Genomic DNA, 24,704 nt, shown 5'->3' with positions numbered 1-24,704 from the left:
ACATTAAACTGCAGAAGACCAACATGCTGACTCATGATTTTCATTTTCGAGTCCTTGCTGAATTCATAAAATGAACCACAAGGTGTGTGAACTCTACTGTTGAGGATGAGGTTTAACAACCTAAAAGCAGACTTTGAAAAGATGGATTTAGGCTTTTTGCATATCACTTACCAAGTTTAAACCTCAGAACGACTCCATAGCTAATTTATGTGAAGGAAGTAAACATGACAGCACAGAAAGTTTAAAGAAAAGTGAATAAATTAACAGAGTTCAGAGTTCAGATGGAGGACAATGGTTCAGTACTTTATCACTTGGATGCAACATGCCATGGAGGTAATGGAGATGCATGTTGGAGAACAAAGAACATCTTGTAGATCCTCAAAAACCTGGAACGGGTCGGTCCTGGGTGGGAATCTCAGGAGGTTATGACCTTTACCTGCATTGAGTTTTTGTTGTGCAGCAGGACAATAATCCAAAGCACATCAGTGAGCCATTCGATGTTTTATTTGTGGATTACCTCCAAAAATCTAAATCAGGGTTTTCCTGTGGCCTAGTCAAAGTATGGACTTGACTCCAGTTGATGACCCTCCAGTGAGGCGAATCGAGACAAACAGTCCCACACAGCTAAGGTTAGCTCACCAGTTTAGCAGACTGGAGTCGCAATTCTGCTAAGTTTTTCAGCATTGACCCAAACCTGTCACAACATAAGCTGTTCAGATCAGTCAATACCGATAATCATTGATTAGTTTTTGTTTTGAATATCTGGATAACTGGTAGTGATGCTTTTCCTGTTTTATCCACATTTTCTTCTTCACTCTGTTTATTTCTAAGCAGTTACAAAGCAGAGTGGAGAAACCTGAAACCGCTGCTGCGCAAGCGACTCAACAGGCTGTTGCTAGGTAACCAGATATTGAGTGAGTTGCTAGGTTACCAAAGAGTGAGAGAGTTAGCTGATGTCGCCAAACTTGATTAGACAGAATCCTTTCCTCGGCCTACATTTCCCATAATGCTGTGCGGTTCTGGATCGGAGTTCAGTGAATATTTTATTGAATATTAAATATTCTCCGATAAATTACCTATTCATATTGATCATGTCTATTGCAATATATATTGTTATTGATTTGTTATCTAGTGCCTTGTGTTTTATTTTTTATCATATAGAAAAATATACTTAAAATCATAATTTTAAAACTAAATTCTGCATTTAATGTGTTTATGTTACAAATTAGTTTAACCGTCTGGAGCAACAAAAGAGCATCAAACCTTTTCTCATCAAGCATAAACAAAGTTTTAGATGATTTAAAATCAAACTACTAGTTTGCAGAGTTTTGACGTATCGGTGATCCAGTGTTGAGTTGAGTGCTGTTTAGTGATGAATGCAGAATGAAAGGCAGTGCAGAGGTTCATGCAGGCTGCAGTCCTGACTGTCCGTGTCACTGGCTGATGCTTCAGACGCTGAGCCACTTTGAGCAGCATCACTGTCAGACGCAGCATCATTCCTGACACGTGTCAGCCTCCGCGCTCATGATGCCGCCTCAGTTCTTCTCCAGAGTTCACCACCTCCGTGTTTTCACTAAGCTTCTTCATCAGGGGTTTAACTTCGTTTTATTTTGCAGTCATCATGCATCAAAGCTGAAAGGAGCATGACACTATGTGTAGGTCAGGCGTTCTCAACCTGCGACTCCGGAGCTGCATGTGGCCCTTTGGATCATCCATAACTTTATCCTAAAATGCTGAAGACTTGAGCGTTGTTTTAAAGCATGGATGTGAAGTCCAATTCGGCACACGCTGGTTGTTCCAGAAAGCGTTGATAAAGCCCATAAACAAACCAAACAACCAGCTGCTTTCAGTAAATACTTAGTCTTTTACCACTGATCAGTCCCTCAAGGATATTGTGATTGTTTTTTGGATTTTATTCACTGATTCTGTGAAGTTAACTTCGGAATATTTGCAGTTTCAAGATATTTGCGCTTATGTACAACAATAAATGTGGCTTTTTGTTAGTGACCACATCATTCAGATGGAAAGTCAAACATAAAACAATAAAAACCAATTTAAAGCAAACAGTAAAATCAAACTTCAGTGCAAACACAAAGTCAACCTGCAAGTACAAGGAAAGTCATTTAGTGCTTTAAAACAAACTTCAGTGAGGAAAGAAAATAATAATTATCTTCTTGTCAGATGCTGTGGAGTGTTTCAGCGTTCACACAATTCTCCGTTTTGTTCACGTTAGAAATACAAGCTCTAACTTTTCATCAACTCTCTACTACTTTTCCAAATCTGGGGTCTTTACATGAGAAAGATGATTATTGAAGTCATATTGTTAGTGTCACTGCCTCTATTTAAAGCGCTCCTTGTTAGGACTCCTACTGTGGCGGCTTGGAAATCATCTGACTAATCACTTCTGGGACAAAGTTATTAATACGTTTAAAAGTCAGTTTTAGAATAGAAAAATGTCAAAACTGTAAAGATTCGACTTTTTCCTGTATTTTGCAGCAATGCCCCTTCACTGGCATCTTTTAATCTAAAGCTTTTTCTGCCTGTTTATATGATGACATCATAGATCTTGAACCCGATTGGCTGGTTTGTGTCCAGATAAAATGAAAGCCTGCAAATACAACTTAAACACACAAGATGCTGTGAGGCGAAATCCATTGAGATTCAATCTTACAAATGTTTAACTTTTGGTGCAGTTTCAGAAAAGTTGCTCACGTAACGTATCAATGTGAACAAAGTAAGTTTCAGGTCAAAATGTGCCGATCCAATAATCTGCTTTATGTGATATTAATGCGTTAATGTTGACGTCCCTCTGAATGATGCCTCTGGTTGAGGATCGTCTGGACGTTTTGGTCACTTGAAACATCCATTCCTGACGTGAACCTGATTTAGCTGGAATCAAACCCTGAGTGACGTGTTGCGATCCAGGAAGCTGCAGGTTTGATGACGTTTCTGAGGCCTGGCAGGTGAAAAAACTGCTTGAATCCAAGAGGAGGAAGTGATCCGAGCACAAAAACAGGGAACACACAAAAATCACGAGCGCAGAGAAAGATAGATTCTGTATTTCCACCAGCAAATACTGTTGATAATCTGACAGGGAGGTCGAGATGGAGAGAGAGAGCGAAGTAGGGAGAGAGAATTCGGCACGGCACAGGTGGGCTGAATGAAACTGATTAGGTGAATTGAATGGGCTCCTGAAAACATGAAAGAGGTTGAGGCTTAATTATTACACATTTTGTTTTCGGTCGCTGTTTTATCTGATGAAACAAGATGGTTTTAGTTCAGTGGGCGTCTTGGCTGCTCCTCTGGCTGATGCTCTCATTACCCGGCCAGTGGCTTCGGGTTTCAGGGTGTCGTACAGCCGCCGCTGCCAGATGATGATTGAAACGCTCTGCGCCTGCTTTTCAGAACCTGACCGAAGCTTCTCCACATCTTTCTGCTGTCTCATGATGTTTTGTTATTCATGTTGGTTTTTTTTTTACTTTGTATTTTTTTTCTGTTTCTCTGAAACTTACAGAGGAAATAATGTAGCCATTTGATTCAGTGTTGCTGTTAGAAACACTACCTTTCAGATTGCAAGACTTCTGAAGGATTCGACTTTTAAAACCCTTTCCTCTGACACGTCAATCTATTTTTACACCAATTTATTTAACCTTAGACATGTTGCAACAAATGTAATCCAGTTAAGAGTGAATCTCCTCCTGAAGTCACTGTAGTGACTAATTGCCATCTAAGCAGCTGAGTTCTCGCTGGTCATAGCGTCGTGTCTGAGTGTCCGCCGCTCTGTGCTTCTGACTCACATTGACTCAAAGTGAGATAACTGGCCATCCAAACACAATGGAGGCTTCAATCAGATTCCTCACAGCCTCAGTTCAGATCCGCTCTGAGCTGGTGTCATGGCCGCCGCTCCCCCAGCAGGGTCATTTCACCGAGATGCTTTTCACGGTAATTTGACAATCGACTGAGGCTATCGCTGGTCTGACGGGGGCTGGTTGGATATGCAGCATTAGATTGTCAAATTGTCAGAAGCGTTTCAGGAATACATCACGACTGCTGGGAGAAAGTGGCTGTGATGCCTCTGTACTGTGGGTTTAATGAGAGCTGCTTGTTCAGACGGAAGATGAGGATAAATGCCCTGAAGCGGCGCTGCTGGTACTTTCTGGCTCCACAAGCCGCATCTGTTTCTCAGCAACAGATGCGGCTTGTCTCATCCTCTAGTGAGGGCTTCATCTCGGCTGGAGATGAAGCCCTCACGGCGCGGCGTGAGGGATAATGGCGGGCAGATACTCTGAGATACTTTTGTACCTTTTGAAGTCATGTCGCCAAGAATTAGAATAGAGGATGGAAGACATCACAGAAACAAATCTAACACCTCTTCCATGTGAAAGTGGACGCAGCAGCGCCACGGTGGCCGTGGCGGCGCAGCGGCAGCAGCGCAGCGGCAGCAGCGCAGCGGCAGCAGCGCAGCGGCGGCGGCACCGCCGGGGCATGTTTGGGCTTCTGGGTGTCGTCCTCCAGCAGAGATTCCTGCAGCTCTGTCTGGCCTCGGCTCTCTGATTACTGGGACTGACAAGAACGTCCAGCTGCAGCCAGTCGAGTCTTTTGGTCTGGATCTGTCTGGATCCCGCCGTTCGCCTTATTCTCCCTCTCTGATCCTCACTCTGCTCACCTTCATCTTCCCACAGCTCTGTCTCTCCTCTCCTCCTTCCTAAATTCTACATTTATATTGACATTTATAGCACTTCCATCTGAATAACTTTTCTCCCTCCATGTTTTTTTTTCTTTCTACCCTTTATCTTCTTTAATGTCTCCTTTTCCACAATTCACTCCTCTTACCTTCTCTGTTATCTTCCTATATGTTTTCCTTTCTTCCTCCTCCTCGTCTTCCTCCTGTCATACATTCTTCTCCTCATTATATTTCTGGTTCCTTTTCCTCCAAATCTCTTAGATTTTTTATTCTAATGAAGACGGAGTTTCTTTTTTAAGGCATATGTGTATTATTAGAGCCTCTCAATGAGTCAGAATATTGTGGAAAAGCTAATTTATTCATCTATTTAATAGAAAAGGTGAAGCTCATATTTAGCAAACAGAGTGATATGTTTTCAGTTATTTGTTTCTATTCATTATAAAAGGGCAATATATGTATTTTCCAGGTACATAGCTCCATTTTGTGGCATAAATAAGTAAATATTTATTTCAATTGCTTTAAAATCCTGTAAACATCAAATATAGTTTTACTTCCTGATTTAACGCCTTGAAATTGGGCCTCTGTCTCTTTAAGAAACTCCTGCTCTTTCTGCTACTCCGCCTTCAGAACTTCATCACAGCATGGCTCCTCTGTTAGCCATTTAGCAACATTTTTACCAGCGTCGCTCTGAGAAGTAGCTTAGCAGTTCCACTAGATATTTGCTAATTGCTGCTCGCTAGTCTGAAGGAGCTAAGAGGGGGAGGAGTTGCGCCACGAAGGTCCATGGTGATTAAAGGATTTCTCAAACATGCATGAAAGAATCAAAGCAACACTCTGGAAATAACTTTACAACATGATGGAAAGCTGAAAAAACTGTACTGTCCCTTTAACAGAAATAAATTATGAAAATATTTTTAAATACAGAAAATGGCCTGGATGCTGACTTCACATAGTTGAAGCTGCTTATTCACAGAATGTTGTATCTGGAAAAATGTCAATAAGAAAGTTGAGAGGAAGGAAAAAATGTGGCAGAAGTCTTAAAGGAATGACGAAGCAAAGAGGTAGAGGGAGACTCAGTCGATGGGCTGGAGTCGGTACATTTTATAGCAGCTACATTAGCTGCATTTTATAACACATTTGGCTGACAGAGTCGTGCGTCCTTCCTGTGTCTGGAATCTTCTGTGTCTGTTAGTTTGCAGATGGTGAAGGTGAAGCCGCTTCTCTCTTTGTTGCTGAGATAAAAAGACACAGGCGGCGTTTCTGCGCCATCAGTTCTCCCTCTCAGGGAGTCAAGAGATCGATAAGAGCTTCACATTTGCCTCACATCTTTCAGAAAAGTGTCGGAGGGGAAGGTTATTACACTCCGCCTCAGTCTCCGAGACAGGCTTCAAAGAAATGTTGTGTCCAGCGAAGATTCATTTTCTGTCCAAACAGCAGCTCCAAGCAGCACTTCCCTGAGAAAAGGAGCAAAACGTCCGTCTGGAGTTTAGTGTTTACAGCTGGAGGGGGAAAATCAGCTTGATTTGGCTTTTTATGGAGTGCATTATTATCAACTGATTGGTAACCAGGTTTGATGAACACATTTCTTAGACAAAATGAAGAAAACCAGAAATTATGTTTTGTTTCTTGTAAATTTTTGACCATATGAACGTTTTTTCTAATTTAATCATGTGATATTGACTTATAAGCCCCTTCAGAAAAGCTGACTTCAAGTTTTATGTGTATTTATGGGAATGTTTGTGTCGCGATTTGACAACAGACAAACTTGACTGCAGACAAAACGCGACAGATTAGACAAGGACCCGACAAGGAACAAGAAACACTGAGACTAAATGAACTGAAAACGACACAGAAACCTAAATTAACACACAGAAAAACCTCACCGTTTGACCATTCGCGCAGAAAGGCATTTCTGAGGTCGGACACTGATGTTGGACGACTTGGACTGGCTCAGTCTCCACATTTATCTGGCCAAAGATGAAAAATCTCACTTTGTGACGTCACAAAACAAATCCAGAACGATGCTGTCGGTTCGATCCAGTAATTAGGATCAGGTCGAGTCGCTGACCTTGCAGCCGTCGCTTCTCCTGGATGATGACGTAACAATTGGATCTAGTAGATGATCTGTGATGAGACAGAAAGATTAGGGTGATGGAGAGGAGGCCTTCTAAGTTTACACCAGAGGATAAAAAGAAAACAAGAAAGTCATGCGAAAAGCTGATTGCAGTTCCTGATTCCTGTAATGATGATTATTAATTGAAAAGTGTATTAAAACTATTTATCATGAAGTTTATTTTAATCAAAATGTAAATCCAAAAGTTATCAAAGTGATTTTGTTTTCAGAGGTGGCTGAACAATTTCTATTTAAAACAAGTTGAATGAAAATAACTAATTAATTCTGTGCTTCATTATATGTAATTATGGTTAATAACTTGGCTTTATGTTGTCAGTTTAGCTCATCTATTCAACTCTAATAACACCTTCAGGTGAGAGTTTTCTGTTGTCCTCATTAAAACTCATCTTAGTTTTCTAAACTCTAAAACAGAGTCAGTTTCTATCAACAGTGGAAGTTATTAATGATTTCACAGCTGAAAAGACATTTATTATATATTTTAAAATGATTGCTGCAGCTTCTAGCCATGTCTTGATAACTAATAATAAATATGTTTGCATCCACAGCAGACTGTAAAGGCATCTGGAGATCCATATGGGGTGTTTGCAAATCGTATTATTTTTCCCCATTGGTCTAATTTTAGACTCCAAAACAGATTTTTGAGCCTCTTTGTTAGGATTTTTCTCCGTTTTCATAGAGAGTGGAGGATTGTCGACATCCTCCCTCCATGTTGCTCACAGACAGGATGAGGCGCGTTTTGCCCTCTGACCCTCCTCACTGCAGCGACCCGATGCTGATGGTCTCCAGTGGGGGGAGTGGGAGTTAACGACAGGAAGAAAGCCTGACGCTCCTCTTAAAGAGACAGAACGCCAATTTCAAGGCCTTAAATTGTGAAGCCAAATTTCTGTTAAGTCATGTTTGATATATATGCAACATTTTTATAACAACTGAAGGTAACAGTTACTGGATTGGGCTATAAAATAACATTAACCCTTTAATTAAATGTGAATTATAAAGAAGACCATAGAAATGCTAATGATGCTAAAAAACATGATTTCCAATTCTTTTGACTGACCTTTTACCCAAAGTCTTGATTTTTCTCCACATGTTGTTTCTGTGAAGATTCTCTCCACCTCCTCTGAGGTATAACTTTGACCCACATGCATGCAGATTTTATTAAAAGCAGAGGAAAAAAGTAGTAAAATAAATATTCAGTTTTATATTCTAAGCTGGAAACTTGTAACATATCACCGTGTTTTGTCCTTCTGTGTTTGCTCTGATTTGGTTTATGAAGTTAAAATCCTAAAGATTGTTGGGCAGGTGAGACTGATCTATTTGCTAATTTATTTTAATCTGTTTTTAGTTTATTTGACATGTTCAAATGTTATAGATTTAGTCCAGATAATATAAAAAGCAGAGAATTAGCCCTTTACGGTTGAAAGTCAGTTTTATATTGTTTAACAATTTTCAGAACCAACTGATGACCAGACAAATTCTGCTAGAGCCCAAATATTCACTGACTGTAATAAAATTAAATAAAATCACAATTCTGAGCTTGTCCTCCAAAACTCCCTCAGCTTTAAGTTTTGTTGCGATCGTCTTTGTGGTGCTGAAAGATTTTATATTTATCATTTGAAAGTCACTCTGACCTGCAGCCGGACTGCAAGCGACTATAAATACAGAGGAAATTACTCCAAAGAGACACAAACGGGCCATTAAAGCTGATATCCGGCGACTCTGTGTGTTTTCCGCTGGATGCATGTCGGCTTCAGTGACAGTAGAGTTTGCTGCACTGATTAGACCTTCAGCTCTTACCTGTTTCCCTTCTTATTGTTTGTGTGTTGGTGTTCTTCAACTGCTTGCATAAAAAGTGAGATTGAACGAATGTGGTGCACAGAGGGAATGAACTCTGCTGTAGCGGCGAGGAAGCAGTTTAGAAACTGCAGCATCAGCATTTCGGCCGATAGTGCTGATTGGTGGTACCGTTCAGATCTGGAGGAGCAGCTGACAGTAGAGCGTTCAGTTTAATCTGTGTCCTCCAGCCTTTTCTGCAGCCACATTCAGGAAAGTGGCCTCATCAGAAATGTGAAGTTTCTGGGGCAGAATGGATTTGCTGTTTGAAGCTGCAGCACTCGAGTCGATGAGGGACAGAAACTGCTCTGAGGACAGTCAGACGACTTAGTGAGAAATCGTCAGACCAGAGAAAATGTGAAGCGCAGAGCGGCGGCGGCGCTCTGGGAGGCGGAGAGCCAGATGTTGATTTATTCACAGACTTGATCGTTGCTCAATCATTTTTCTGCACAGCACGGCTGAACTGCGACCAGTCTGTCAACAAACGTCTCATCTCCATGTTTCCACTCGTTGCATAATATGACATCTCTGCAAATCTCAATATCAGAGAATCAATATGCTATCAACATGATCTGGTTCAGTTATTAGATTAATACACAACGTTTCCCTAAACAAAATCATGTAACTTTTCACATGATCTTGCAAAGCAAAAAGTTTTTTTCTCTACATAAATGCACAAACATCCAGCCGGGCGCTCAGCGGGGCGTTTGGAAGAGTTTGGTGTTCATGCAGACCAAAGATGGATATGCAAATGTTTGGATCAGGAAGGAGCCGGCGTGTGTCGGGAGGCGCCAGAGGGCAGAAGTGGTGGCGCGGGGGTGGGATGGGAGGGCAGATGTCACTGCGGCTTCACGCTGACTCATCACTCTGACTCTCTTCACTCTGACGGGTTGTGGGCTTGAAGGCCAGCCGGTGCAGAACCCTGGACTCCTTCACACACGTTTCCCCACCGGCTTTTACTCTGTTGCTCGTTACGTTTCCTGCTGGGATGAAACGGGAGATGAACAGAAACTGATCCGGTTTGTTGTGGGGAAGAAAAATCTCGGTGCACCGGTCCGTTTACATTCCAACCCTCAGCTATCTGGTGATGAGGATGAAGGTACAAGTTGGGCTGAAACAATTAATCTGATTAATCACGATGTCCCAGGATTAATCCTGTGCTAGATGCTAATTGCTGCTGGCTAGTCTGAAGGAGCTGAGTGAGGAGGGCTGCTCTGTGAGGCAGAGGCTTGGAAACTCTTCTTAGGAGGAGCTGAGTCTCGAGGGCGGAGCTAAGTCCAACCAGGCGTTTTGCAGCAGAATGGTTGCCATGGAGATAATAAAGTTATTCAAACATGCGTAACGAATCGAGGGAACAATCCGGGTTTGGTTTATATATGATTATAATGTGATGTAAAACTCAAAACAGGCAATTCTCATTCTGCCCCTTCAACTGGAGCAAACAAACTCAGAAAGAACAAAAACTATCGAGATTTTAACATAAGGTGAAAAAACAAGACTTTGACTGGAATTAAGTTCTGCCCAAAATTCATCAAGTGGCCATTTTAGCTTCGCCTGGTTCAAATTTTGCAAAACAAAAAATCTTCTATGAACTGCTTTTTCTATTTAATTATTTATTAGTTATTCCACAAATGGTTCTGCATGTATTGATATTAAGTCTTGCAGCTTTTCACATGTTGATGTTGGACGTTTCATGCTTTGTTTCTTGTCCTGAATTTTCCTCGTTCTCAAAAGCAGCACCAAATTCGTCTTAAGACGTTTTAAGTCAGTACTTTTGTCTGCAATTTCAGACGAGGGTCCAGCCGCTGTTGTTCAGATGATCTCAGTTTATTTTCCTCCTCCAGCAGCCATGAACCCTGATAACAGGACACAGTGATGGGCTGTTTATTGCTCCAGCGGCGGCTCAGGGCTGTGATTACAGGTCGGCTCACAGACTCCACCGATCGGGCGATGAAACGGGCCGGTGACACGGAGGCTGTTTGTGTAAATAACTGAAATATTTTCTAACTCTCCCTCCTGCCGCTGCATTTCCAGGTGAACGAGATTTACCACGACGAGTCGCTGGGGGTCCACATCAACGTGGTTCTGGTCCGGATGATCATGCTGGGTTACGCCAAGGTGAGTCTGAAAATCCACCAGTAGGAATCGTTTTCACACAGAAGGACAATATTCCCTTTAGTTTGTTCATATGCGACGTTCTAAACACATTTACAGACTTTAATCCTGTTAGAGCTACTAATTACATTTACTTTTGTTTTTTTTTTTTTGGAAAAATTTACTTTTAGGAGTATTTTTACTGCGCTTTACTCTTTACTTTTTTTGGGGTAGTTTTATGATAAAGTATTGTTACATTTATTTGAGTAAATTTCTGGATTTTCTTCCCATTGAATGAAAAACAAACATGTTTTCACCAAACTTTTACCAGACCTGCAGGTTTTGGAAAAAAATCTGCTTTTGCCTGATCTTATTTGTATGAATTGTTTTATATTGTTATATAGGTAATAATGCAGTCACTGACATTCTCAACATAAATCATCATTAGAATCAGATTTTGGTCCATTGAATGATAACAATATTTCACTAAATGCAAGAGTCATCCACTTAACATTTAATATTTCTTGTAATATTCAAACCGACTGGTGAAAAAGATTCAACTTGAAGTCCTGACAGCCAGGAGCTTTGATATTCACATGAATCCCACGGAGAGATTTAATTAGCTCTGTCTGGGATGATTTAGTGCAGATTGTATTGAATTAGTAGAAAAACAAAAGTATCTGAAAGTAGAAATAATAGGATTAAACAGAAATCAGTAAAAAGTAAAATAATAAGGCTTAAAGTGAATGTGCTTGGGTTTTATTTAATATTCGGCCATTTCTGGGGTAAATATACAGATAATTAAAACTAATTAAAACAAACAGCCAGTCTGAGATTTCCCAGTAAAATCTCCCAGAGACAAAAGAGGAGACAGAAAGAGTCGATGGATCTGGGAAAAACCTCAAGTTTTTTCTCCCAAAGCAGAAAAACCACAAAAGATTCATGTGAACTAATGGAGGTCATGCAGTTCAATGCCTGTGGAAGATTTAACGTCCAAATAAATCATTTATTTTTCAGCTTTTTTGTCAAGCATTGAGCCCCATATTTTTATAAATAACTGCTTAATGATTTTGTTAATTCTTCATATTCAGAGCAGAGGTTATGTCGCGCTGTGTGTGGGAGACCATTTGTTAATGGACTTTAGCGCCTTATATCAGTAATTAGCATCGTTATGCTGGCCTGCATCACAAAAAAACACAGTTTGCTCAGAGGAAACCTGAATTTTACACACTCTGTACAAACATGAATGACCTTTTCTCTTTCTCTGTGTGAGGTCAGGTAGGATTCCTGCAATGATTTATTTTTGCATTGTCAAAATAATTAGGAAGAGGGGCTGTTGCTGCGTTTTTATTACTGTCTTTAAATCCAGACGAGAAGCGTAGAAATATGTATTCCATGTTGGAATCGTGTTAAACGTTTCCACAAACAGCTTCCTGGATTTTGAACCCATTCCTCCTGATGAAACTGGCATAAATATCAGCATGATTCAGTTTTTTTCTCTTGGAATAAAATGTGTGATTTTCTTCCTGATCATTGACGTTTTTGTAGTTTTTGGAAGTTTGTTCCAGATTTATGGAATGATGTGAATGTCAGATTTACAGGCAGAGATCCTCAGCACCACATTATTAAAAAGCCCAAATTATGATTTACCTGTCTGTATTAAAATCAGATATTCACATTTTATGTGTCTTCAAATCAAACAAAGATAAAGTAAAATAATTCTTACTAGTGACTTATTTCCCTTTAGACTCTGTGCAGAGTTTGTTACTTTGTGTCCTCAAGGAAAATGAACCCGTCATGTTGTGCTGCTGCCTGAGAGGAAATAACAAGACACAGTGATGGGCTGTTTATTGCTGAGCTCTTTTCCCTTTTCCTCGTCTGCCAGTCCATCAGCCTCATCGAGAGAGGAAACCCATCACGGAGTCTGGAGAACGTTTGCCGCTGGGCGTTTGTGCAGCAGAAAGGCGATCCTGATCACGCCGAACATCACGACCACGCCATCTTCCTCACGCGCCAAGGCTTCGGCCCCACCGGCATGCAGGGTAAGGCCGGGGCCCGAGGGGGCCAAAGGGGGCCCGCTTCTAGTTCCAGTGTTTTCAATCTTATTTATGAGTTATCTTTAATTTAACACACTGCATTGGAATATATATGTCCATATTTTGCAGAAATATTTGTATTTTTGTTGAACATATGAACTCTTAGTTGATCTGATCAAATTGTCTGAGAAACCAAATTCTCTTTATCTGTGAGCGATAACCATCACAGTTGAATTATTTCATTCCAAAAGGCCGGCCTCAGTGAATCCATGATGTTTTGACTCCAAGTGAGAAACATGCAACTTTTTAAAATGATTTTTTTAGAAGCCTGACTTGTTTTTTACTTTGAAAAACATCATTATTTTCTCTTTTCCTTCATTGCTGTCAGAAACAGACACACACTGAAAATGACAAAATCTGAAAATCAGAGCTTCTGAGAGACACAAACACTGACATAAACAGATTTATCCTGGTGAGTTTAATATAGGATAATCCTGCTGGGTGTGTGCAACTATTTCATCATTTCTTTGTTAAAATAAAAAAAGCCGTTAAAATGAAAATGCATCTTATTTTTTAAATCATACTGTGGGAAACGAGCTGCTCTGCATGAGGCAGAGCAAATTCCTCTTCTTGCTAAACAACTCGCTTCTTTTTACTTCCACAACCTTGACGGCGAAGCCAGATGCTCTTAAAAGCAAGACTCTTATAAAGCAAAGGGTTTTATTCGGATACTTATATAATTGAAGGACTAATTAAAACAAAAAAAGTTTTGTTCAAACTTGATTTCTAATCCAAAATGTCCAAAGTTTTTAGAGACAAAGTAAAGTCATCAGATGATAAAATGCAGTTACTTTTGTTTCATCATGTTGCCACTTTGTTCTCAAATTTACTGATTGCCAACAAACAAAATTTAATGCAATTATTCTGGCAATTGAAAGCAGCCATGTTTTATCCACCAGAAGCTCATCTTCCAATCATCCTGAGAATAATGATGATGTCTGCTGCTCAGATGACGATTCACTGCGTCGCTTCTGCAAAGAAACAGAACAAACAGCCGTTTCTTCACAACAAAATCTATATCTAATTTTCACTGCAAAGAAGGTAAACACTGCAATCTAACCAATCAATGCAGATGAAGACGATGTCTGGAAGAAATTACCTTTAAATGAAGTCGGTTCTGACTTTGGAAACTAAAACAACTTATTTAGATGGAAGTTGGATTCAAATCAACTGTTTCATTTGAGCAGGAGGAACTTTTGCTATAAATCCCTCAATTTTTAAAGTTTGTATTCAACCGAAGCAACACTTGTTTCTTATTTTTCCACACCAGCATATTTCACTAAAGCTTCTGGTTTCACGGCGTTTCGGTCTGAAGCGACTCGGCGCTCTGAGGACATGCAGAATTTCAAGACAAAAGCCTTAAATGTAATTGGTTTGTGAAGTTCAGATTTGTGAAAACTCTCCCACATATTGACAAATCTTACATGCAGATTGTTTTCTTTTCATCAGCCTCTACTGCTGGATGATTTTGATTCCTTTTTAATTATATAGGAGATTCCAGATAGAACAATCCTCTTAGATTGCTTTTTTCCATCTGTGTCTTTATATAGTCTGCTTTTCCACTGTCAGGATCCTGACAAATTTAGCTTTTTGTGACAGAAACACAGAAAACGGCACCGACTCCCAGAAGCATCCATTCTGTCATAACATTGGATTAACCATGAGTTATATGGCTGGAAAATGACAGATTATGTAAAAAATAGACAGATTATCTCATCTCTTCAGTTATTTTTAAACTGTAGGTTCACTTCTACATTATAAAAAAGTAAAAACCTCAATTAAATACTAATAACAGATGGAAAGTCTGAGGCAAATCCAGCTATAGAGGAATTTATGTGGTGGAAAAATGGCTTATTTTTATATTTCATTTAATAAACATATGTAAAGAAATGTTTATATACAATATCCCTGATCATTAATAAAGTACAATAATGACGTGACAAATGTAGAAAGTGCTGAGTAATTACATAAATGTCAGGTTCTGTGTTTTTCTGTGTTTAATTCCGAGTTTCTGTGTCCTGAGTCTCCTCGTTGTCCTGTCTTCCCCTTGATTGTTCCCAGGTGTGTCTTGTTCTCCTGATTACCCTCAGTGTATTTAGTCCCTCCTGTGTCCTTTGTTCCTCCTCGGGTCCTTGTCAGATTGTCGTTGTTGTTAGTCGTCGTTCTTTTGTCTTTGTTAACCGCCTGTATGACTAGATGCTACCGGTGTGAGCCCTGGCTTCTGCTCAGCCGTGCTGCCTAGCCGCGGACTACTTTGTTGACGTTGTGGACTATTTTCATTAAATATTTCATCATTCACCATATCTGGGTCTCCAGCGTGCTGCCTCACCACCTCACTACTCACCATTTCATGACAATAAACATGATATCATATGTTGCAGCTCATGCTGAAAAATCTCTTCATGTTTCTGAAGTTCATGTTTTATTGTTATTTTGGACCTTTTTGTTTTTCTGTGGGGTTTGAGTTCGTGCCTCAATAATAGTGTAAATATTTTCCATGTTTGAATCTGAGGTAAGTTTGCAAGCAGAGAAAACCAGCAGCAGGGAGATGAAGACAAACCTGCAGGGTGAAGAGAGACAAATCCACAGAAAAAAACGTTTCTGTTCTCCCAGTTCAACATCCGGTTGGTTCAACATCCGGTTGGTTCAACATCAGCCATTTTGACTGTTTGACTGCAGATTAACTCCAGTCCACCATCTTGGTTTGGGCGCACAGCTTCCATCTCGTCTTTTGTGGTTTTCCTTTTCGTTCCTGTCCATCCTTCTCTAATTCATCCACTGTATGACAGACGCTCGTCTCTTGGTCCTCTGGCTGCTCCTCGGGTTTATATTCTGCTATCTTTGTGCCTCTGGGGGCCATTTTGCTGATCCGTGCTGATTCGTTCTGGGTTGTTGAAGCTCTTGGAGATCTGCCGATCCTTTCTTCTTCACACTTTGCAGGATTTTAGAGAAATGTTGAAAGCTCAGTGTGAGACGCCTTCATGCTGAGAGGTGAGAGTTTTAGCTTGATCCACTACAAAAAAACACTTTGAACTACTTCACTGAATCTTCACTTTTTTTTTCTTTCATGTCTAAAACCAGGACATGCAGGCATTACCGTCCGAATAATATGCCTTTCATAGCAGCACAAGCTTTTATCCCTCTCTTTCATCTCTGCAAATGACAGCATCCTGTTTAAATGAGGATTTATTAGCTTCCCTCTGCCTTCACTGTTGCCGCCACACATTCAGAAAAACGGTGTCCTTTGGTACCCGGCGAGTGACGGATCTGGTTCCCACTGAGCAAAAGAGAAATGAAACATGAGTGACATCTGCAGCCTCATATCCAGGCTTCAGCTGTTTTTCCTTTTTGTTTCTTGTAACAATTTTCTGTTAGCAAAACATTCAGTTTTTGGCTGAATCTGTTCTTCTGCCTCTGTTGACCCTTTAATGTTCTTACCAGCATTTCACTGAGCTGCAGCTCCTACAATGAGATCAGATACACCAGGTGTTTGCTAATTGTTGCTGGCTAGTCTGAAGGAGCTGAGCAGGGGAGGATCTGCGTCTCAAAGGCGGAGACGCAGCTCCCAAACATCCATGAAAGAATTAAAGCAACACTCCAGGTTTGTTTTTGAAGAGAGAATAGAATAAAAACCTGGTGGGTGATTGAAAAGTTTTAAAGGAATTTATTACAATTTTAGTTAAATCCAGGTTAAACTACTTTTTCATAGTTTAGTAAATGAAAAGACAAATTTTAAAGGTTGTCATTCTCAGAACATCCAGACTTTAGCTCTCTGTAACTTTCATCTTCAGAACAAAATGAGATTTGTTCTGCAGGCTGGAGCAGATTTTTAGTTTTTATTTCTTAGCCCATGTTTCCACCTTCTGTATTACATCAATTAAAGCTAAAAATCAATGGGGAGAAACAAACCAGCAGCTTCTTCCTCGTGGCTGATATCAATCAAATCACAATCCTCGCTTTAGTCCGCTTTGATTTCTTCAAGGTCATTAAGATGTGATTGGTTTTGTAGCTTCCTGTAGACGCTACAGGTCCAAACAGAATTAGTTCAGGGGTGTCTGGAGACAAATCATCGAACTGTCAGGACTTTATCGTCTTCCCTTGAGCCGCGGTTAGACTTTGACAAGTTTTGAGCCTCGTTGGAAGCAAAATATCATTAAGCTCCTCTGTTTCTGTGTGTGACATGTTTTGAAATTGAATCATTGACACAGGCTGACATAAACAGAACAATTTACCAAATTTAAGCCCACTGACGGTGAACGAACAACAGGAATTTAATGGGAAACATGGAGAGGAAGAACGTTTTGTGCTTTTCTAAAGTATCAAGTGGAGAAAAAGTGAAAACAATCAAGTGCAAACCTCCTAGCATGAGGCTAGAAGCTGAATGTTGGATAGCTTGACATTTTATTAAAACATGAAACCTATTACTTTTTCATCTAGCAGATAAATAACATTTTTTATTTTTTACACATTTTCCTTCTAGTTTTGTTTGGGGTTGTAGCTTTTGATATTTATATGCAGTTGTGACTGAAGGATCACAAGGTAGTTATGAAAGCTGCCAAAAGTTGCCAAAGAGTTAAATTACACACCTGATGGTTCAACAATCTGATGGAGCACATCTACTCTTCTCAGAGATGAATGTTTTCTGTGCAATATTTCCTAGACAGCTAGTGTCTCTAAAAGCTGAAGATTTATTGGGTAATTAGGAGAAATTTTGCATGAGAGGCGGAGCTAAAGACCTATCAAACCGGCTCCATGCCCAGGTTTTTAAAAGCACTCTGCAGCATACTTAGTCTAGCTGTAGTTTATCATAACCACATGTGGTGAACAAGGAAACCCACATTTTTATATGCAGAATCTGTATTCAGAAAGATATTTCACTTTAAGCCCTAATTCAGAAAACTAGCAACTTTGATGTGATGCATAGACATATACAGCTTTCCCCAAACAGCTGTATGTCAACTACAGCTTACTTACTTCATTTAGGCAAATCATACAATGATTGTGTAAAAACTCACAAAAAGTGAATGGAAGTAGTTGAAAGTCCCCATTTTCTTATCTTATATGTTTTATCCAGTGAATGTTTAGCTGCATTATATTTATCACTCCAACTCTATAAATCCATCTACTGCTATTTATTTATTATTTTGTAAATAGTTAACCCAAAAACACATTTAAAAATAACTTTACACATGTGATGTTTGATAGAAAAGATGTTCATTTCACATAAACACTGGAGAAAATCAACTTTGGAAAAATTGAATTAATTATTTTAGGAAAGCAACATGGAGGCATCACTAACACATTTTCTCAAACTTTATGCTCACAAATTACATTTGCTGTCATCTTTCTGGTCTGAATCTTTTGTTTTTGTTTTTTAACAGCTGTGGAGAAATTGCCATTTTTCCCCAGATGCCACAAACAGCAAGTTAGAGGGAAGAAACTGAAACAAGTGAAGCCAGAAATATTTATAAAAATAAACTAACAAGCCAGTCGGGTCATTCTGTGAAGTGGACACAAGATTTTATGAAAAAGAGAAAATTAATTCTCACACTGACTACTTATAAAGGTCGAATTAAAGTAAAATTAGAGCTGGCTCTGAGAACAAAATGCTGCAGGGACACTCGGTGACCTGAATTACATCAAACAAAGATGCAATTGCTGTTTTGAATACCTGATATTAAATAAAACATTTCACACAGTTCATTTGTAATTGCAAATTTGTCTTTGCAAGGTTTCCTTGGCTTCTAAAGCTATATTTTCTTAAGGCTTTAACGTTTCAGCTCTCATTGGATCCAGTACTTTTGGGCTGTACACAGATTGTCTCCATAGGCGTAAATCCCAGGGGGGTCTGAGGGGCCCGGACCCCCCAATCTTGGAATAGTCTAGAATTGTCTCCCCACCCTCCTCCTAAAAAATCATTTTAACTTTTGCATTTAAATAATGAAAAGACAAAAGAAACAAAAAAAAAAAAACACAAAATAAATCTGCCATTTATCTCAGAATAAAATATGTGTGAAGTGAGGAGTTAGCTGTTAGCTTTTAGCTGTAGCTCTGCAGCACAAACATAAAACCCTCCAGTAAATAAATACTAACAGCAAAAGACACATAAACCTTATATTTACTTTCACTGCTCAGTGGGAAGAAACACATTGACAATAAAAATCAGACTGCAGTTTATTTTACTACTTTGAATCATGATAAACTGCCTCATTAGCTAAACTGCTGCACTGCTTTCAATGGCTGAAGCTTTTTTACTAAAGGTAGCAAACATCTCATTAATATTTAACTCTTTGAGTTTTAGTTAATTAGAAGAGTTTGAAACTGGAGGGAGGATAGAAAAAACACAGTTATTATTTCTCACTGTTTTCAACGTAGAGCCTTTAAAACCACAAAATAAAATCTGAACATTTTTCTAAATGTGCTTTAAATGTTACGTTTAAGTTATGATTCTCCCCAGATATTCATTTCTATCTACTCTTTAGTTCTCAGCAGCCCAGGACATGCCAAAACTAAAAAAGGCTTAAAAGTTATAATTTAAACAGGCCATGACTTGTATTGGGAGCCATTTCAATAAATCGATGTTTATGAGGAACTTTATGAAGAGCAGTTACTCATTAAAGCTTTTCTATTTAGAACCTTAAATGTTTGTAAAGTTGTAGCAGAGATTAAATCAGTCAGACTGAACATTTGACATGTTTAATTTTTCTGCAGGCTGTTTAGTGAGAATAAAACATGTTCGATGTGCATTACTACGCGCTTTTTGTCCTGCAGCCTGAAGGTGGTTTAAAAAGTTTTTAAGCCACATTTTTGCTCTTAAGTTGCTCTTAAGAAATGTTCCTGTTGATGGTCCCCCAGTAATGAGATGGGATTTACGCCTTTGCTTTTCTGCTGATAAATGTTTTGCAATAATCCTTCTGGATTTGAAATGATCTGCTGTTGCTGTATTGGGGCCAAGCTGCAAACAAACTGCTACTTTTACAGAGCTGATTTTAGCAGCACATGGCCAAAAAAGGACAGTCAATTGTCAAACATTTCACAAAGAAAAAACAGAACAATGCTCATGAAGTGAACCACAGACAGGGATTATTGAAAAAGACTAAAAGCCTGGCGCTGTCTGAAAACATCAGAATGGGAAGATGACAGCTTGAAGTTTCTCTGCAATAAAACTGCCAAGAGTCTCCTAGAAGAAGCATAAAAGCAGAAGAGTCTGAATGTTGTGATGGAGAGTTAAAAGCAGAAAGACATTCAAAAGCACTTCAGGCTGATGTGAACCAAGCCGAAGTTGTGTTTTCTAGTCCTATCAAACACTGAAAAGGACCAGAAGAGATGAAAACACTGAAACAAACACGACGGGAAGAAAAATGGAAAATACAAAGAGACACAAGCAAAATCACTTAACTGGAGAGATTTTCTAAAGCTGCCTTTGGAACAGAGGATAGACGGTAATTCACTTCAGTAATTAAACTAAAACACTGTGAAGGCCTCAAAAAGTAAAATACCTTCCAGAGAAGTTCAGGATTCATATGAACGTCCTTTTGGCAAAAATGACTTTAAAAGCCCTGAGAATGAAGGAAAAGAAAAAACACTAAAAGCACATAAACTATTTCTTCTAACTACTTGATAACACAGATTTTTGTTTTTTTAGAACCTTTCAAAATGAGGAAAGTAAAAATGTAGTGTTTCTGCAGGGTCGTAGTTACCAAACTATTATTTTTCTGATTGCTTTATTTTATTTGTATCCAAATTGGTGCCAAATTCACATCCTCATCACAGAGCTGCAGTTTGTTCAAAGTTTTCATGACAACATGGATGGAGGGAGCCTGAACTCGGCTGCTGTTCGCAGACTTTCTTCATCTCAAACACCAAAACTGAAAACGTCTGTGCAGCTCTGAACGCTTTTCACATTCAGCAGGAAAAAAGACAGACGCCACGCAAACCCAGCAGAACCAGCGACGTCCAATAAAACTTTAGACGTTGTCCAGTGTTTCCTAACAGAAAAACAAACTGGAGATTTTTCTTTTTTGCTCATTTATTGTGTTGAACTTCTCTCAGATATTTTCCAGGCTGCTGTTTCTCCCTCAGATCCAAATTGAAACTCTGCTGGCAGTGAAAACGTTTCACACCGAACCGGACCTGACCTCGCGCCTCTGCCGGCCAGTTTAGTTGTGAATTATTTTCAGGTTCTTTTATTCATTTATAGGACTCTGTGCTTCATTTTCTCTCTCTGAACTGATGCAGCGACTCGCTGACCTTCTGTCAGCAGGTCAGAAGGATTTAAACGTGTGAAGCTCTGGGGTGAGAAGTGGAGGATTGGAAACGTTTTCCAGTGAAGATCAGGCAGCGTCCATCGCTAACTGCTTAGATTCTCTCTTTTATCTCTTAACCAAGTTTTTATTGTTTTAATTGTGGAAATTTGTTTCTTCTGTCTCCAGATATTTCTGTTTTCTGTTTGTTTGAAAATGATCTTACTGCAAAACACAACTTCCTCACTGCTTTGGTAGAGATTTCTAAATAAGTTTTGTCTGGAGAAATTTATCTCATTTATTTATCATTTATCGTCGTTTGTGTCAAAGTTTTATCACTAATAATTAACCGTGAAACAAAAACTTAGTTTATGTTTTAACATCTACCTGAAAGACGTCATAACTTTGAGAAAGTCACATGTTTTGTGACGGAGTTCGGTTTTCCGGTCTGGATGTTTCTAATTCCTCGCTGAACTTCTGTCCAGGTTACGCTCCGGTCACAGGGATGTGCCACCCGGTCCGGAGTTGCACCCTCAACCACGAAGACGGCTTCTCGTCTGCGTTTGTCGTGGCCCACGAGACCGGACATGTGTGAGTTCACGCTGGCGTTTCCGTATTTCCGGGCGCTCCTGAACGCAGCAACGTGATCAGGGCTTCATCTGATTGGCTGACAGTTTAATTCATCAAACTGCTTTGGAAATGGAAAAGTTTCCGACCAGAAAAAGAACAAAGGAGCTGAAAAAAACATAAGATGTCATTTATTCTAAATTAATATAGTAATTATTAAATATTGACTGGATTTGCAGTTTGGGAATCCCTTGTCTGAGTCATTGCAGATCTGAAATGTAGAAAGTGTTACGCAGGTTTTTCTTCTAGAAAGGCTGAAAATAATCGACAGTTTTCTGAGCAGAAAAAACAAAATTTCTGTTACTTTTTTTGAAAAGTAAATAACCAGGTTTGATAAATGTACTGAAAGCAGATCAAACCTGATCCAGGTGGTCATAATGTTCTGCCTGTCTGTACTGAAACTGAAACAACCCCATAAATGAACATAACAGATGAAAATGGCGGCAGAACAGTTTAATAACCGCTGAATAATCCTCAGGATCACAACTTGAAATAAATGTGAGAATCATTGATAACATTTATTCAATCACATTTACTTTAGTAACTTTTTTGAAAACAATTATTTTTACTTGAGTATTTTTATTATGAAGTATTTCTACTCTTACTGGATTAAATCTGGATTTTCTGCCCAAACACCTGCAGCTTCTGTTCAACTTTCATAAGTTTTTTATTGAAAGAAACTAATTTGGAAAAATGTTCTTGACTTTATTTTGTTACTTATGAGTTTTTGTCATTTTTGTCCTGAAAATGACAAAATTTGCACTTTACATTTTGGTCTGTCTGATGATGTCATTCTTTCCTATCAAATGACTCATCATTTGATCAGTTACTCAGTTCTTGAGCAGATTTTCTACCAAACACTTTTTTACTCTCGAATCATTTCCTGGACAGAAACTTTTTACTTTTACTTGAGTTAAGTTGAAGTAGCGCTGCTCGTTCTGGAGTTTTTGGGTTTTTCTGCTGAACGGTGATGATCAAAGAATCAGTTGCAACTGAAAGCATTTGATCCGCTCAGCCGGTCCAGCTGGATGCAGAGCTGAGCATGTGGATGTCAGGATTTAGGAGATAACAGATTGTAATCTGGATTAGGACGTCCCAGGTGTTTCGGTTCAGCAGATCCTAACGCCGTCGGCTGCGACGATGCTTCGTCCCGCCGCTTGATTGATTTTCTAGTGTTTCATTTTTTGTTTATTTGCTTTAATTTAAATGTGACGGTAATAACCAGTGAGTTTCTCCTCAAAAACAAACTATTTAAAATGAGTTAAATCCAGTTAAAGATTTTTAAAGTCAGTTCTCATTTTTGTTGGTAGGAAGAAGCTAATAGTGACTTTGAATGTTGTATTTAAAAATATTACATAAATGAAAAGAATTCACAATAAAATCATTTCACAAATTTTATCTAAAAGAAGTGAAACTAAATTGTGGCCCAATCAACTGGCTGGTTTCGTCCCTCAGTGAAAAACACGATTTTCAGCAGATTGTCCCCAAACCGTTGATCTTTCTTACTTTACAGCTCGTAAAACATGGATTTTATCCTCTGGTCAGTTATAAAACCAGTCAGACTTTTATCAGACGTCACCAGGAAAAACTGGATGATCCTGACGGTGATTTCAGCGAGGAGAACTCAGGCAGCAGCTGCTGGGCGTGAATCATCCTCCAGACTCTGTCCGCTGACCTTCACACGTCCTTGAACCCTCTGGAAATAGAAAACAGTGAATTGCTTGAGGAGCCTTTGCATGGCTGTAAATGCCAGCTCCTCCTGTTTGCATTTCCTGGCCACAGTTTCGTATTGATTGCTGGTGTTGCCAGGTGATGCTTTATGTATGGTCCTCTGGATTAAATGTGAGCAACCAGACTTTCTTAGTATCATTAAGTCATTTTGAGCAGCAATTTAAAGGTTTCTGTCTCTTTTCTTTAACATTGTCACATTAACTCTCAAGAAAAGTTTTGCTTTTGCTTCTTGGAGAAGCAGCTTTTTGTTTTTATTCTCAACTGATCTGGAAGTTTGTTCCAGATTAGAAAACAGCTGAAAAAACAAGTGAAAAAAGAGAAAGAAAGAACAAAAACTGCTTTATATTGCTTTATACTTTTTAAGTCTTTAGTGTGAAGAAGAACTGAAGATGCAATTAATCTGAAGTTGTTTTTATGCTTTTAGGAGGACGTCGCATCAGTTTTACTGCTTTTTCTTTTCCGTTGTATTTGGTGCTTCTGCTGCTGATGGTTGTATTGTTACCTATGTCTGATGTTAAAATATGATTTTTAAAAAAAAGATTAAATAAATGCGAAGAAAATGGAAGCTGGAAGGACGACATGAGGAAACAGAAATGATCAGCTGTGAAGGTTTATCTTATGCCACTGGTTTATTCCTCTAGTTTATGTTTTAGAAACCAAACAAATGAATGATTCTTCAGAAAATTATCATAAACTGCAAAGAAAGAGTAAAACAAAGTCCAGAGAGAAACACTTTTAGACCTTCAGAAAGTCTGAAAAACAACCAAACAGTTCAAAAAGATTTTAATGAATTTCTGTCACATTTTAAGCAAATTAGAAACACTTTCACACCGCTGGAGCACAGATTCTTTGATTTCTGATTTGTTCTCATGTAGTCAGGCGTGTTCAGCGAGCTGCATTAGTGAGGAACATGTGGGATGGTTCATGCAGAGGGTCAGAAAAAGCGTTTTGGGACATGTTGTCAGATTTCGTGTGGGTAAATGAGTCGTCCTGCTTTCAACACTCAGAGGATGAAACTCAGAAACCGTTTCAATCAACAAGCTCCAACATTTAGGAGGTTCATTTCACCGCACGTCTAAAATGTCATCCATCAGAGGTGGAGAGTTTTTATTTTGCCTCAGGTTGTTATTATTCTGTCATTTATTAATCAGCAGTTTAATCTAAGTCGCTATTTTTAATAGTACTTATTAAAGAAGGAAATGAAAAGATTAAGTAATTATTCATTTGAGCCAAAAAGCTACATAAAAGCATCAGTCATTAAAGTT

General features: G+C 39.1%; 1 protein-coding gene across 1 annotated transcript in view; it reads left to right on the top strand.

Moving 5' to 3' along the window:
* Positions 1 to 24,704, top strand: part of adamts3 (ADAM metallopeptidase with thrombospondin type 1 motif, 3) — a 130,013-nt gene that overhangs the window by 54,594 nt on the left and 50,715 nt on the right. The window contains exons 6-8 of the mRNA XM_055039473.1: positions 10,683 to 10,766; positions 12,628 to 12,784; positions 21,567 to 21,672. Coding sequence (XP_054895448.1) covers positions 10,683 to 10,766; positions 12,628 to 12,784; positions 21,567 to 21,672 — 347 coding nt within the window. The remainder of the gene's footprint in view (positions 1 to 10,682; positions 10,767 to 12,627; positions 12,785 to 21,566; positions 21,673 to 24,704) is intronic.

The sequence above is a fragment of the Poeciliopsis prolifica genome, unplaced genomic scaffold (genome assembly GCF_027474105.1).
Source record: "Poeciliopsis prolifica strain line A6 unplaced genomic scaffold, Auburn_PproV2 SCAFFOLD014, whole genome shotgun sequence".
Taxonomy (NCBI): domain Eukaryota; kingdom Metazoa; phylum Chordata; class Actinopteri; order Cyprinodontiformes; family Poeciliidae; genus Poeciliopsis; species Poeciliopsis prolifica.
This window is presented reverse-complemented; position numbering and strand designations above follow the sequence as displayed.